This window comes from Somniosus microcephalus, chromosome 24 (genome assembly GCF_052327205.1).
Source record: "Somniosus microcephalus isolate GS21.2 chromosome 24, FLI_Smic_1.0, whole genome shotgun sequence".
Classification (NCBI taxonomy): domain Eukaryota; kingdom Metazoa; phylum Chordata; class Chondrichthyes; order Squaliformes; family Somniosidae; genus Somniosus; species Somniosus microcephalus.
In genome coordinates, this window is record NC_141010.1 from 45160391 (window position 1) to 45174201 (window position 13811).

General features: G+C 46.8%; 2 protein-coding genes across 12 annotated transcripts in view; one reads left to right on the plus strand and one right to left on the minus strand.

Moving 5' to 3' along the window:
- Window positions 1-13811, plus strand: part of LOC147101461 (unconventional myosin-Id-like) — a 561768-nt gene that overhangs the window by 171332 nt on the left and 376625 nt on the right. For both annotated transcript variants that reach the window (XM_085966597.1, XM_085966598.1), the window contains exon 14: window positions 4313-4445. In XM_085966597.1, the coding sequence (XP_085822723.1) occupies window positions 4313-4445 (133 nt within the window). The remainder of the gene's footprint in view (window positions 1-4312; window positions 4446-13811) is intronic.
- Window positions 1-13811, minus strand: part of LOC147101462 (uncharacterized) — a 165891-nt gene that overhangs the window by 18056 nt on the left and 134024 nt on the right. For 2 of the 10 annotated variants that reach the window (XM_085966599.1, XM_085966600.1), the window contains exon 5: window positions 1351-1515. The exons of the other annotated variants lie outside the window; for them this stretch is intronic. In XM_085966599.1, coding sequence (XP_085822725.1) covers window positions 1378-1515 — 138 coding nt within the window. In that variant the 3' untranslated portion in view covers window positions 1351-1377. The remainder of the gene's footprint in view (window positions 1-1350; window positions 1516-13811) is intronic. 10 annotated transcript variants of the gene reach the window in all.

Sequence of the window (13811 nt, forward strand, 5' to 3'; positions counted from 1 at the left end):
GCAGAATTTTTACCAGAAACTCTGGGGTTGAAGTGCCATGTTGTGGCACAGCTCACTGGAGGCCTCCGCCATTGTCTCTCAAAGTTATAGGACACAAGCTTGTGTGCCTTGGACTCGAACAGTGAATTCAAGATGGCTGCTGTGCTATGAGCAAGGTGCCGAATTGAAGCAAGAGCATTTCCCAGTAGCAAACATGGAAAAATAAGATGAGCTGTACCTGACCTCCAGTTCAGAGCTGGAGGTAGAAGCAGATTATCTTCCTACACCTCCAGCTGGAATATGTACCCATCACAAAGAGACCAACAGAAGCCAAAGTGAGACAGTTATAATTACCATTAAGGTCATCTGCTCAGGTTATGTTAAGAATTTACCCGTTTCTTCAATTTTTTTGTTCCCTATTCCAACTATGTTTCCTAAATCCCAAGCAAGATGAAGAATTGGAATACCATAGTAGCTAATGACCGTGTGTAATATGAAGCACACTTTCATGACCTTTTTTAATTTATCAAATTGACAAATGTGCCAAAATTATATATTAAATTCCTGCCCAAATGGCACCATATTTTTAAATGATCTGCATGCACAGAATTCCCTAGGTGAATCGACTACTCATGGTTGTGTGTAGCCTAACCATGTAAATCGGGATGTTTCCTCATTTAAGATGGTAGGTTGCCAGAATTGCTGTTCAGCAACCTCTGGTGGTGGAATGAGTGTGTAGACATTGGGTGAGCATAGGACCAGGCTTGGCTACGGGAAACTTTCTGATATCCGGCACTGACGGGACCAAGCTGGTGCCGTACCATCAAAAGTGCCGGATATACCAGCGTTAATGTTGAAACATACGGAACTGAAAAGCTCCATGTGAATCAACAAACCCTGTTGCTTAGCAACAGCTTCAAAACAGTCGGCTGCAGCTGCAAGCGTCTCTAGCTGAAGCTGTTGCTATAGCTACAGATCTTGCAGTGCCTGACTGGGGGAAAAAAAAGCAACAAGAACTAAAAAAAAAACTTAGAAAACAGCTCCTGATTTTTGCCGTTAGATCGAGTATTCCGGACATATAACCTCCGGATAAACCAAAGTCTCCTGTATAATGTCCCATATGGTGGCTAGCTTGTCAACACTTAATTTCTAGGTTCTTCAAGTGACTTCAAGAATAGTCACTTGAGAAAGATATGGGAGCAAGAAGTCAATGCTCGTTCATCCTCGTCCAATGCCTCACTATTGTCTAGCTCAGTGGGACTGCCTTTGTTTGGTTTCAGTCTTGCCTCTCTGATCTTACCTTGAGCAATTCAAGCAATGACATCTCTTTCTGCACTGCCCCGCACCCACCCCCACCCACAACACCCTTACCTTTGGAGACAGCCTTCTCTTCCTTGTCTACATGCTGCCCTTTGGCAACATCCTCCGCAGTTCATTGTGGTCATCTTCTAAACATACGCTGAAGACATCCAGCTCTACCTCTCCACCAGCTCTCTCGACCTCTCTGTTGAGGGATTGCTTGTCCGACATCCAGTCCTGAATGAGCCACAATTCCTCCAATTAAACACAGAAAAGACCAAAGCCATCATCTTTGATTCTAACCATAGACTCCATGTCCCTGACACCGATTCTCTCTCCCTTTGTGGCCACTGTCTCAGGTTGAACCAAACTACTCATAACTTTGATGTCCTGTTTCACCCCGAGCTGAGCTTTCTCAACCCCATGTCCTCGCCATCAAAAAGACTGCCTACTTCTAGCTCCGTAACATTGCCCACCACTACCCTTCTCTCATCCCACCTGCTGCTGTAACTCTGGTCCTCCACCTTCCATCAACTTCAGCTCATTCAAAACTGCCCTTATCATATCCCACACCATGTCCTGCTCACCTGTCACCCCTGTCCTTGCTGACTTACATGGGGCCCCAGTCTCCTGATTCCTCCATTTTAAAATTCTCATTTTCTAGTTTAAATACCATCATGGTTTTGCCCCTTCATACCTCTGTCTCTTCCTCCAACCTTACAATCCCACCCAGCCCCGAACCCTTCTAGCTCTGGCCTTTTGTGTGTCTTGCCCTCCCTTCGCCACAATATTCCGTTCATGCCTTCAACTACCTGGACACCATGCTCTGGCATTCCCTGCTTAAGCCCCTCCACCTCTCCTCTCCTCCTTAAAGACCCTCCTTCAAACCCAACTCTTTGACCAAGTTTTTGGTCACCCATTCGAATATCTCCTCCTTAGGCTTAGCATCCATTTATTTCTGATTACACTTCTGTGAAGCACCTTGAGATGTTTTTTCTGCATTAAAGGTGCTATATTAATGCAAGTTGTCTCCAGGGGAGTGAAGGGGAAAACATTGCTAGAAGAAGGGAATTTTTAAAATCTAAATCATCTGCATGTTAATATTTATCTTTTGCACAGAACAACTTTTACTTTTTTACATTTCTTTTGTTGCGAGCTGATCTAACCACATGTACAAATATATGCAATTCATATGAATTGAAAGTCATTGGTGGTTTAGTTGTGGAATCCACAAATACTATGCCTCTTTGTGCAAGCTGTCCAGCTTTGCTTCCTGACTTGCCCTTCACAGCTGCTCCTGCCTTCTGTCTGATGCTGTTGCTATTCCAAGGGAATTGAACTCTGCTGCATGCTATTGATAAGAATTTCTGCTCGTGCAATCATTTTGTGAGATGGAGAATTCCTGCTTGCAGCATGCAGTACTGTCCAATTACCTGACCCAGCAGAGACATCAGCTCGGAGCCAGGAGTGATCGTGAAGGAAGAATTAATCAGTGAATGCTGGCTTTGTGGGTTGAGAACAGTGCCAGTGTGAACTGGGGGAGGGGAGGAGAGTTCCTGTGTGAACTGGGAGAGGGGAGAAGAGTTCCGGTGTGAAAGAAAGACTTGCATTTATATAGCGCCTTTCACGACCACTGGATGTCCCAAAGTGATTTACAGCCAATTAAGTACTTTTTGAAATGTAGCCACTGTTGTAATGTAAGAAACATGGCAGCCAATTTGTGCACAGCAAGCTTCTACAAACAGCACTTTGATAATGCCCAAATAATCTGTCTGTGATGTTGATTGAGGGATAAATATTGGCCAGGACATCGAGGATAACTCCCCTGCTCCTCTTTGAAATAGTGCCATAGGATCTTTTATGTCCACCTGAGAGAGCAGACATCTGTTTAACGTCTCATTCGAAAGTCGGCACCTCTGACAGTGCAGCACTCCCTCAGTACTGCACTGCAGTGTCAGCCTAGATTTTTGTGCTGAAGTCCCTGGGGTGGGACTTGAACCCATAACCTTGTGACTCAGAGGCGAGGGTGCTACCAACTGAGCCACAGCTGACACTGAACTGGGAGAGGGGCGATGTGTGGGAAAAGGAAGGAAAGTGCCAACGTAAATTGGGGTGAGGTGGAGGAGGATGTCGCTGGACACTGGGAAGAGTGGAGCATTCATTTTAAAACAAGTTAACGTTCTTAAAATAAAAAACCAATAGAATTAGCAGATTTGACACAAGAGACTTCCAATAGATATCCACAATAGTCTGCAATTTCTCTGGTAAGAAATTAGGTAAAATCCCGATGGTTTTGGCGCATTATTCCACAGTATTGCAGTAACTGGGCCTGGCCATGGGAATGAAAGTGGACCTGTGGATGGACCATAACCAGTACAATACTTTATTCTTTGGTTCATTTTTATGTTTTTAAAATGTTTTCTGTAATCTGACCATTAAGTGAGTGAATTCATTCTAGAACACTTGTTATGATTCTAAATTGAGATTTTTTCAAAGGAAATTCATTAACCTGTTAGAGTGTGTCATGTACTCCAGCATTTGATGGTTCGATCAGCCAAGATAATGTGTATTTATATGATAGGTACAGAAACATTTGTTCGCCTGGCAGACAGAGGATTTGAAGGAAAGTTGGCTGAAAGGTGAATGTGGATTTGCAAATTAGTTTCTGGTAGTCTTCTTGGGGGATCTTTCTAGATAGTGCATGGTGTATGGCCTGGATCCTAGTGTTTAGATTGGGTATCATATGGTTGAACCATTATTAGAGCGGGCGCACAAATGTATTATACATATAGATGATTGATTATGAAAATGATGAACCAGTTTTATTGTGTGTTATTGTAATGAGCTTTAAATTGCAAATTGTGGATTTTTAAAATTAATCCAACCATATAAACCAGCTTTAAAAATGTTTTGCTTCACTTGACTGCTGTCAATATCTATCTGTGAAAGATGCAATGTTATTACAGGTGGATTTTGTGTCATCTGCGATATTTAAAAGTTCTTATTGATGAGTAACTGTTTTGTATGTCACCAGCTCAAATTCTGTGCTGAAGAATATGTGGCCAGAGGGAAAGCTCAGCATCACAGAAGTGACCAAACGCCCTTTAACTGCTGCCACCTTGTTCAAAGCCTCCATGATTGCATTGGTAGAAAACTTGGCATCAAAAGTAAGTCAACCATAAACTTCAGGGTTTAACATTTCCACTTTACCTCATTTCTCTATCTTAACGGTGGAATGGAGCAAGCAAAGTTTATGGTGAAATCATCTCACCAGTTGTCTTTAATTCTGGTACCTCTGCTTTTTAATGAATAAAGTTTACTTCCTTTAATTAAACCGCAATCTACAAGAAGAAGCCGTATTGATGTCGACTGAAACCCAGTTCAACGTGTATAATGTGGACACCACAAAATATGCAAAAAGTGATGCAATATAATTTCAATTATGTATCTGGATTCCTCCTTTTCGCGGATGCCAACAAATGGAGGGAAAAAGTGCACAGTTCCAAACCTTAAAAAGGCCCAGTGCTTGGAGATAGTTCCCAAAAGGACATTGGGTCCTGAATTAGTACCCAGTAGGAAGTATCCTCCAGCAGAGAAGGATCTCTGTTTCTCTGCCTGGGTTCGGAAGTCCAGATTTTGCCATTGCCATGTTTGTATGACATTACTCTGCCAATTTAAAAGGAGGCATTAATCTGTTTAAAATAAATGGGTTACTGCCTCCAGTAAAATAGTGCATGAAGACATTAAGAGTTCATCTGCTAATATTGAAATAGCTTATGGTTTCTTTCCAGTGAGAAAACTATAAACAATATGTATTTATAATGAGGTACTGCAGTGTATATTTATATAGAATTAACTTTTTTTATGTTTTACTTTCAATTACTCACACTCATGCTATCTCCCTCCTCCAGCTAAGAGAACAGGAACAGGTTGTTATCTTACATAGAAACATAGAAGATAGGAGCAGGACTAGGCCATTCGGCCCTTCAAGCCTGCTCCGCCATTCAATGAGATCATGGCTGATCATCCAAATTCAGTACCCTGTCCCTGCCTTCTCCCCATATCCCTTGATCCCTTTAGCCTTAAGAAATATATCCAACTCTTTTTTGAATATATTTAATGAACTGGCCTCCACCGCCCTCTGTGGCAGAGAATTCCACAGGTTCACCACTCTCTGGGTGAAGAAATTCCTCCTCATTTCAGTCCTAAATGGCTTACCCCTTATCCTTAGACTATGACCCCTGGTTCTGGACTCCCCGGCCATCATAAACATCCTTCCTGCATCTAGTCTGTCCAGGCCTGACAGAATTTTATAGGTTTCGATGAGATCCCCTCTCAATCTTCTAAACTCCAGTGAGTATAATCCCAATCGACACAATCTCTCCTCATACGTCATTCCTGCCATCCCAGGTATCAGCCTGGTGAATCTTCGCTGCACTCCTTCCATGGCAAGAACGTCCTTCCTCAGGTAAGGCGACCAAAACTGCACACAATACTCAAGGTGCGGTCTCACCAAGGCCCTGTACAACTGTAGCAAGACATCCTTGTTCCTGTACTCGAACCCTCTTGCTACGAAGGCCAACATACCATTTGCCTTCTTAAACGCCTGCTGCACCTGCATGCTTACCTTCAGCGACTGGTGCACAAGAACACCCAGGTCTCTTTGCACTTCCCCTTCTCCCAACCTATTGCCATTCAAATAATCTGCCTTCCTGTTTTTGCCACCAAAGTGGATAACCTCACATTTATCCACATTATAGTGCATTTGCCATGTTTCTGCCCAATCACCCAATCTGTCCAAATCGTACTGGAGTTTCACGACATCCTCCTCACAGCTTACCCTCCCACCCAGCTTTGTGTCGTCTGCAAATTTGGAGATATTACATCCAATTCCCTCGTCCAGATCATTAATACATATTGTGAACAGCTGGGGTCCTAGGACCGATCCTTGCGGTACCCCACTAGTCACTGCCTGCCACTCGGAAAACGACCCGTTTATTCCAACTCTCGCTTTCTGTCCGCCAACCAGTTCTCTATCCAAGTCAATACCTTGCCCCCAATCCCATGTGCCTTAATTTTGCACGCTAATCTCTTATGCGGGACCTTATCGAAAGCCTTCTGAAAGTCCAAATACACCACATCCACTGGTTCTCCCTTATCTATTTTACCAGTTACATCCTCAAAAAATTCCAGTAGATTAGTCAAGCATGATTTACCTTTTGTAAATCCATGTTGACTTTGTCCGATCCTGTCACTGCTAACCAAGTGCTCTGCTACTACATCTTTTATAATAGATTCTAGCATTTTCCCCACTACCGATGTCAGGCTTACCAGTCTATAATTCCCCGCTTTTTCTCTACCACCTTTTTTGAATAGTGGGGTAACATTAGCTACCCTCCAATCCATGGGTACTGTTCCAGAGTCTATCGAGTTCTGGAAGATGACCAGCAATGCATCTACTATTTCTAGGGCCACTTCCTTAAGTACCCTGGGATGTAGATTATCAGGCCCTGGGGATTTATCGGCCTTCAGTCCCATCAATTTTCCTAACACCATTTCCCTACAAATACTGATTTCTTTCAGTTCCACCCTTTCATCAGACCCTATGTTCCCCGGCATCTCTGGGAGGTTATTTGTGTCCTCCTTTGTGAAGACAGAACCAAAGTATGAATTTAGTTGGTCTGCCATTTCTTTGTTTCCCATTATAAATTCCCCTGATTCTGACTGTAAGGGACCTACGCTTGACTTCACCAATCTTTTTCTCTTCACATATCTATAAAAGCTTTTACAGTTAGTTTTTATGTTTCCTGCTAGCTTACTCTCATATTCTATTTTCCCTTTCTTAATTAATCCCTTTGTCCTCCTTTGTTGAATCCTAAACTGCTCCCAATCCTCAGGATTATTGCTTTTTCTGGCCAATTTATATGTCGTCTCCTTGGATCTTATGCTAGCCCTAATTTCCCTTGTTAGCCACGGTTGAGTCACCTTTTTTGTTTTATTTTTATGCCAAACTGGGATGAACAAATTCTGTAGCTCATCCATTCGGTCTTTGAATGTTTGCCATTGCCTATCCACCGTCAACCCTTTGAGTGCCATTCCCCAATCAATCCTACCCAACTCGCTCCTCAGGCCATCATAGCGTCAACCATTACATAAGATGCCTACAGGACTCCTCAGAGTGTTGGGCTAATAGAAATTTAAGTTTTGAGTCTTGATGATGTTGGAGGATGTATTGTATAAAACGAGCAATTGTTGTAAGATTCAGTATGGTTGAATTAGAAAGCTGCTAATAAACTGTTTGCAGTACTGACCAATTGTTTTTTGAAGTGGAATTTGGCTGAAAACTGTTCCTGAAGCTTTCAAACATTTCCAGTGCCTGATGTTTCACTCTTGGGTCAAGGAAACACATTTTTATTTTGTCTGAACTAGAGAACAAAAAACATGACTGGATAATGGGAAGAGAAGTGCCAGAGATAATTGTGTGATGATTGCAGTAACAATTTAGTCAACAGGAAACTAAAGTAATTGGCCTAGAAATTCAGTTGTTAGCGCCAGCCGCTAGTGCCTTAGGAGGAGGAGAAGTGGGGCGCTAAGCGGCTAGCGCCCGGGCGTGACGCGATCTGCGCCTCTCGCGAAATTCAGTTAAGATTTAGCGGCGGCGCAAAACCTTTGCGCGCGCAGATCCTGACGTCATTTCATGGTGCAACGCCCTTTGTGCGCCCTGAATCGGAAATTCAGTGGCGCCGGCCTATTGTGCGCCTGGCGCCCCCCCGCGACTGGTGGAGGGGAACGGTTCTCAGTCGCGGGGGGGGGGGCGCTAATTAAAGGGGACTCCTCCTGCAGTATAAATGGCAGCCATTTTGCTCCACTCCTTCTTTGTGAGAGACGGATATTTGGAGAGAGACAAAGGTAGAGAGCTTTCTGGTTTGGCTCAACACTCGCACAGGTACTTGTGGCTTCAGGCCAGAGCTTTGCACTTGTCTTTAACTTCAGTGTCATCGCATTGATTGGAAACATATAATGGGGGCTGCAATGGGTGGAAACTTTGGGCTTCTCCATTGCATTCAAAGGGCTCAGAGACTCCCTGAGAGAGTGCCAGTCATGGCCAGACGGAGAAGGGCCAACAGGCGTTGGCAAAGGAGGCCTTACCCACCCAGGGTATACCGCCAACAGTTCTCATATCTGAACATGTCTGAGGAGCAGTGTGTTCGGAGGCTGCGATTTAGAAGGGCGGTGGTCACTGAGATCTGACACCTGCTTCGCGGAGATCTGCAGCCACAGCTGAGAGGAGCAGGACGTCTCTGTCGGTGGCAGTGAAGGTGACAGTGGCTCTCAACTTCTATGCCACCGGCTCCTTCCAATCCGCTACTGGGGACATTTCCAACATCTCCCAGTTCGCGGTACATTGCTACATCTGCCAGGTCACCAATGCCCTTTTCAGAAGGAGACGTCAGTTCATCTCCTTCCCCATGACCGTGGACAAGCAGCAAGAGCGTGCAATGGGCTTTGCAGTATTAGCCGGCTTCCCCATGGTGCAGGGCGCCATTGACTGCACGCATGTGGCTTTGCGGGCACCTCTAGAGAATGCTGAGGATTACCGCAACCGGAAGGGCTACCATTCGCTCAACGTGCAGTTGGTGTATGACCACAGGCAGCTCATCCTAGCTGTCAATGCCCGCTTTCCAGGCAGCAGCCACGATGCCTTCATCCTGCGCCAGACTTCTGTGGCAGACATGTTCGAGGCCCAGCCTCACCCACGAGGATGGCTTCTCGGGGACAAAGGCTATCCTTTGTGCACCTGGCTGATGACCCCGCTCCGTGTGCCCAGCACCCCTGCTGAAGAGCGATACAATGACAGCCATCAAGCAACCAGGAACATCATTCAGCAAACAATCGGCGTGCTGAAGCAATGGTTCCGCTGTCTGGATCGTTCTGGGGGAGCCCTACAGTACTCGCCTGAGCGAGTCTCCCATTTCGTTGTCGTGTGCTGCATGCTGCACAACCTGGCTATCCGCAGGACTCAGCCACTGCCAGCAGACATTGGAGGACCACCGGAGGAGGAGGACCAGCACGGGAGGGAGGCAGAAAGTGCAAGGGCTGCCTGTCGGCGGCTTATTGCAACTCTGTTCTAGGCCCCCTCTCAGGGAATGGCTTGTGCCAATGGCAGAAGATGAATGTAGCCGCTCCACAAGCCCTCAGCCGAGCAGGGCAACCAGGACTTCCAAAAGAAAACATGGACAGTGCGATTTAAGAATTTTTTTTTACTGTGATACCTCTGTGCCCTTCCCACATGACAAACTAATGAAGAGAACCGCCCGCCCCCCCCCCCCCCCCAAAAAAAACCCAAATACACCAGTCTCGGCCTTTATCTATAAAAGAAATACACCAGTCTCGGCCTCTATAAATAAAACAGATATACCAGTCTCTGCCTTTAAATATAAAACAAATACACCAGTCTCGGCCTTTATAAATAAAACAAAACATTTGGCCACACCACCTACTTTTTCCCCTGCGAGGGTGAATTGTCTCGCTTCCGTGACTGGCCTCTGCCTGCCCTGCAGCTCCTCCTCAATGGGACCCCAGTGGCTGCAGCAAGGCTGGGGGAAGGCTGCTGAGGGTCAGATGGTGAGACGGCAGATGCCCTTTGGGGTCGGCCTGGACCAGCTCTGGGCCTGGAGGGGCCGGCTGCTGACTGCTCCAACTCTGCTTGGGCGGCATCAGTCTGTCCAACGGCTGGTGGCAGCTGCAATGGAGGAGTCACAGTGTTGGCTGCAGGAATGCTGCCAACCTGACAGATCACAGGCACTCCCTGGTCGGCTGATACATTGGCACTCGCACGGGCCAGCACTGCAGCATGCGCAGCAATCTGCTGAAGCACAGACTGCTGGGCTGCTGCGACGCGGCGAGTGCCCCGGCGATGCCTGGCCGATCCAGCGAGGGTGACCGCAGTTAGTGCCCGTGTGGCCCTGGTCTGTGTCTGCATGACACCAGCCAGTGAATGCACGGCACGACTGAGCACTTGGCTAGAAGCCGCCTGTGATGCAGCGAAGTCCTGCTGACTCCTAGCCTGTGCTGCCGTGAAGTCCTGCAGACTCCTAGCCTGTGCTGCATTGAATTGTTGCAGACTCCTGGCCTGTGCTGCCCCGAATTCCTGCACAGTCCTTGCCAGTGACTCTATGGAGTCAGGCATCCTTGCCACTGCAGCCATGAGCTCAGTGTGCCTGCGCTCAGCCTGGGCGCCCATTTCTGCTAGGAGCCGCACCTCCTCTGCGCTCACCGTAGCAGGACTGGAGGCCGCACTCACCCTCCGGGGAGAAGGCCGCCGAGCTTCCCCACCCCTCCTGCGTTGCTGCAGCCCGCTGGTCCCCGGAGCTTCACTCTCCTCTGACCCTTCCCCCCTGCTCCCCTCCAGGGAAGACGTGTCACCATCATGGCCATGGGCTGCCTCGGCTGAGGGTGTCCCCGATGGGCCGGCTTCCTCTTCCTCCTCCTCTGTCTGACTCGGACACAGTGCCAGCTTGAGGGGCCGCCTCATCACCTGGCGAGTCACCATCTGAAAGCAGGGAGGCACAAGAGTTGCTTTAGAGTGAGGACAGGGCGGCAGCGAGGGAGGCACGAGTGCTGCTGTGCACTGCATTGGTTTGATAGTGGCAAAGGATGCTGGTGTGAGGCACAAGTGGAAAGAGAGAGGTCAAAAAGGTGATGACCTTGCCATTGGTGCCCAGAACAGGGTCAGCATCTCCAGTGGCGATGGGGCCACTCAGCCGGCCTGCCATGATCCGCTCCGCTCGCTGCTCGAGGTCGCTCAGCTGTTTCAGGTTAGGACGGCTTCCCCCGGTCTGTCGCTGCTGTCTTCTGTTATGCGCCAGCTTGCCCTGCAAAAGAGAGGACGGCCTCTAAGTACAGTGCCAAGCCCGGATCTCGCCTGCACTGCCTCCCATGGTCGAATAGCCCCGACAAGTGTCTAAAGTCCTGAATGTGCAAGTGCTTTTCATGACAGTCCCATAGCTGCTGGATGAGGGCTGGCCATTAGGGCTTTCAGGCCCCTTTGGCCATAAAGTGAGGTGCACATGCAGGGATGAGGAGGATACTGGAAAGGGTACTCACCCTGACAACCCGAGTGAGGTCGTTGAATTTTTTCCGGCATTGGGTTGGTGTCCTGCCAACCACGCTGTTGGACGTGACCCTGTTTGCCACCTCCCTCCATGCTTTCCGATATTCGGCGGGCAGCGGCCTCCTGCCACCCTCAGGGAAGAAGATATGGTGCCTGCGGTCCACTGCGCCAACCAGCAGCCTCAGGTCACCCTCGCCGAAGCGCTGCGCTCTCTCCCTGGCCTTCTTCATTCTCCTGGACGTGGAGCAGTTCCAGAAGCAGTGTTCAGGCCTTGCCTTAGGGCTGCAGTGTGCAGGGCGTGGCAGCCAAACAATTCCACCCTCTCCCTTTAAGTGCTGACCGGCGCCTGACTGTCTGCCCTCAATGAGCAACTCGCTGCGCCCGCCTTCGGTGTTTGCACCCCAGATCGCCGGCTTAGCGCCTAATGATAGTCATGCATCGCCTGCTTTAGCGCAGCAGCAACCTCTTGGGGCGATGCAACTGAATATCGGCGAAGGTGGCGCTAAGTTGCGCCGGGCGCAAAAGTTAGCGAACGCCATGCTGTAGCGCCCCAAACGTGGCTATACTGAATCTAGGCCATTGTGTGTTAAAATCCAACACTAAATTGCCTTCTGCTGTTTATCAGAGAGGAATCTCTGCATGAAGGTGTTTTTTCTACTTTCTTATTGGACATGAAAGGCTCTCTCTCTATTGATTTTAGGGATAGTGAATCACAGATGACTATTGTGCAGATCGATTGAAGAGACTAAATAATTGGATTGTGAATGCGGGAGACAGGGAGCTGTCGGCTTGTTCAATCAGAGTGCTTCTTTTTGTCAGACTACGGTTTATCAGCCATTGACATAACTTATGCTGACCTAGGAGCCAATGTCTTTGGTGTGTTTTCTGTTCTTTATCTTAAAGTCAACATGCTTCACTTACTGTTGTACCTTCACTAAAACATTACAGTAGCTTACAAAGGTACTATTTATTAACCGACAGGTAGAACCACAGTTTGCTCGTGTATGTGACCTTCTGAGAAGGAACATCTTTGCTTCTGCCTTTTAACCATGACTATTCTTTAAAAAAAAATGGAATTAGGATTGCAGCAGTGACTCCCCTCCCCCAATCACTTTGAAGTTGGCCCATTTTGTATGTCAGGACTCGACCAAAACTGGCTACAAATAATTTACTCGCTAACATAACTTTTAAATTTGCGATCGCATTGCCGCTTTGAATCTGATGCGAATGTCAGCACAACATTGGAGGATCTTGTCGTGATGGTGTTAATCGGAGTCGGCCAAATCTGGACGGTGACCCCACCTCAGTCCAGCGACCTTGGCTCTGCCCCTGGATCTCAATGTCCTCTTTGATCGTTGTACTCGCTATTGTGCAAATTATGTTCCCCAATTTTTTTCCTCTCTATTTAACCTGAACATTAGTGGCTGTTGTCTCAGAAACAGCCGAAGCCTCACTGCAGGTGATGGAGGCAGTGGGAGATTTGTTCTCATTTAAGTGCTTTTTTTCTTGAAAATAATATCTAGTTATAAATTAAGGGAACATATTTTTTCTTTTTAATTTAGTATTTTTAATGGCGCAGGGACTTTCAAATGAACACGCACAGTCGATTCTTCCTCATTTATTCAAACTTCACAGACAGTTAAGAAGTTCCATTATTCTGTGGTGGTCCTGCATGCAGTAACAAAGCATGTTGTATTGAGAAGATTGTGATAGCTCAGATTTGTGCACCATATGGCTGAAGAGCGATACCCTTTGAAGATGATGGAATGGGTCCCAGCTGGAAAAAGAAATACATGGAAGGCCAATGGTGAGAGGGTGCGACTGTATGTGGACAGAACTGAATGAATGAATGACAGACTGACTATGCTTCTTTGCATAGGTAGGTCTGCTCTGTAGCCTTATGTAATGGGTACATCCCTGTCGAGAAGAATGTCTGAATTCAGCCTCCATAGCTAAACGCTGGCTCTGACTTGAAGAGCATATAATGAGAGAGGGGAATAGTTTTAGTTTATGTAATTAGAACATATGCAGTTCCCTGTTGCCTATATTTGCGAAAAAATCTTCAATATTTAAATTTGGTAAGAAAAATCACCAAATAACAGCCTTTATTTTATTGTCCTATGCACAAATGACCAAACTCTAATCTAAGATTTTTCTTACCAGTGACATAATTCATTTGTGGAGACATTAATAGTTATGGATGTAGAGTGTGGTTTACAGCTTGCTTCCCAAGACTCTGCACTCTTAACTCTTGTGACCCTCTCTCCCAAAAGTCCTGTTCTGCAATTCTTCAGTCTTGCAAGCTCTTCACCTCTTGTGTTAAGGTTTTAAAAATAGAATCTTCCAACACATCTCCCTGGGGCATGAACTGTCCCCAGATAAGATGGTGGGTAGGTATCTAGCTCTCAGGTCTGCTACT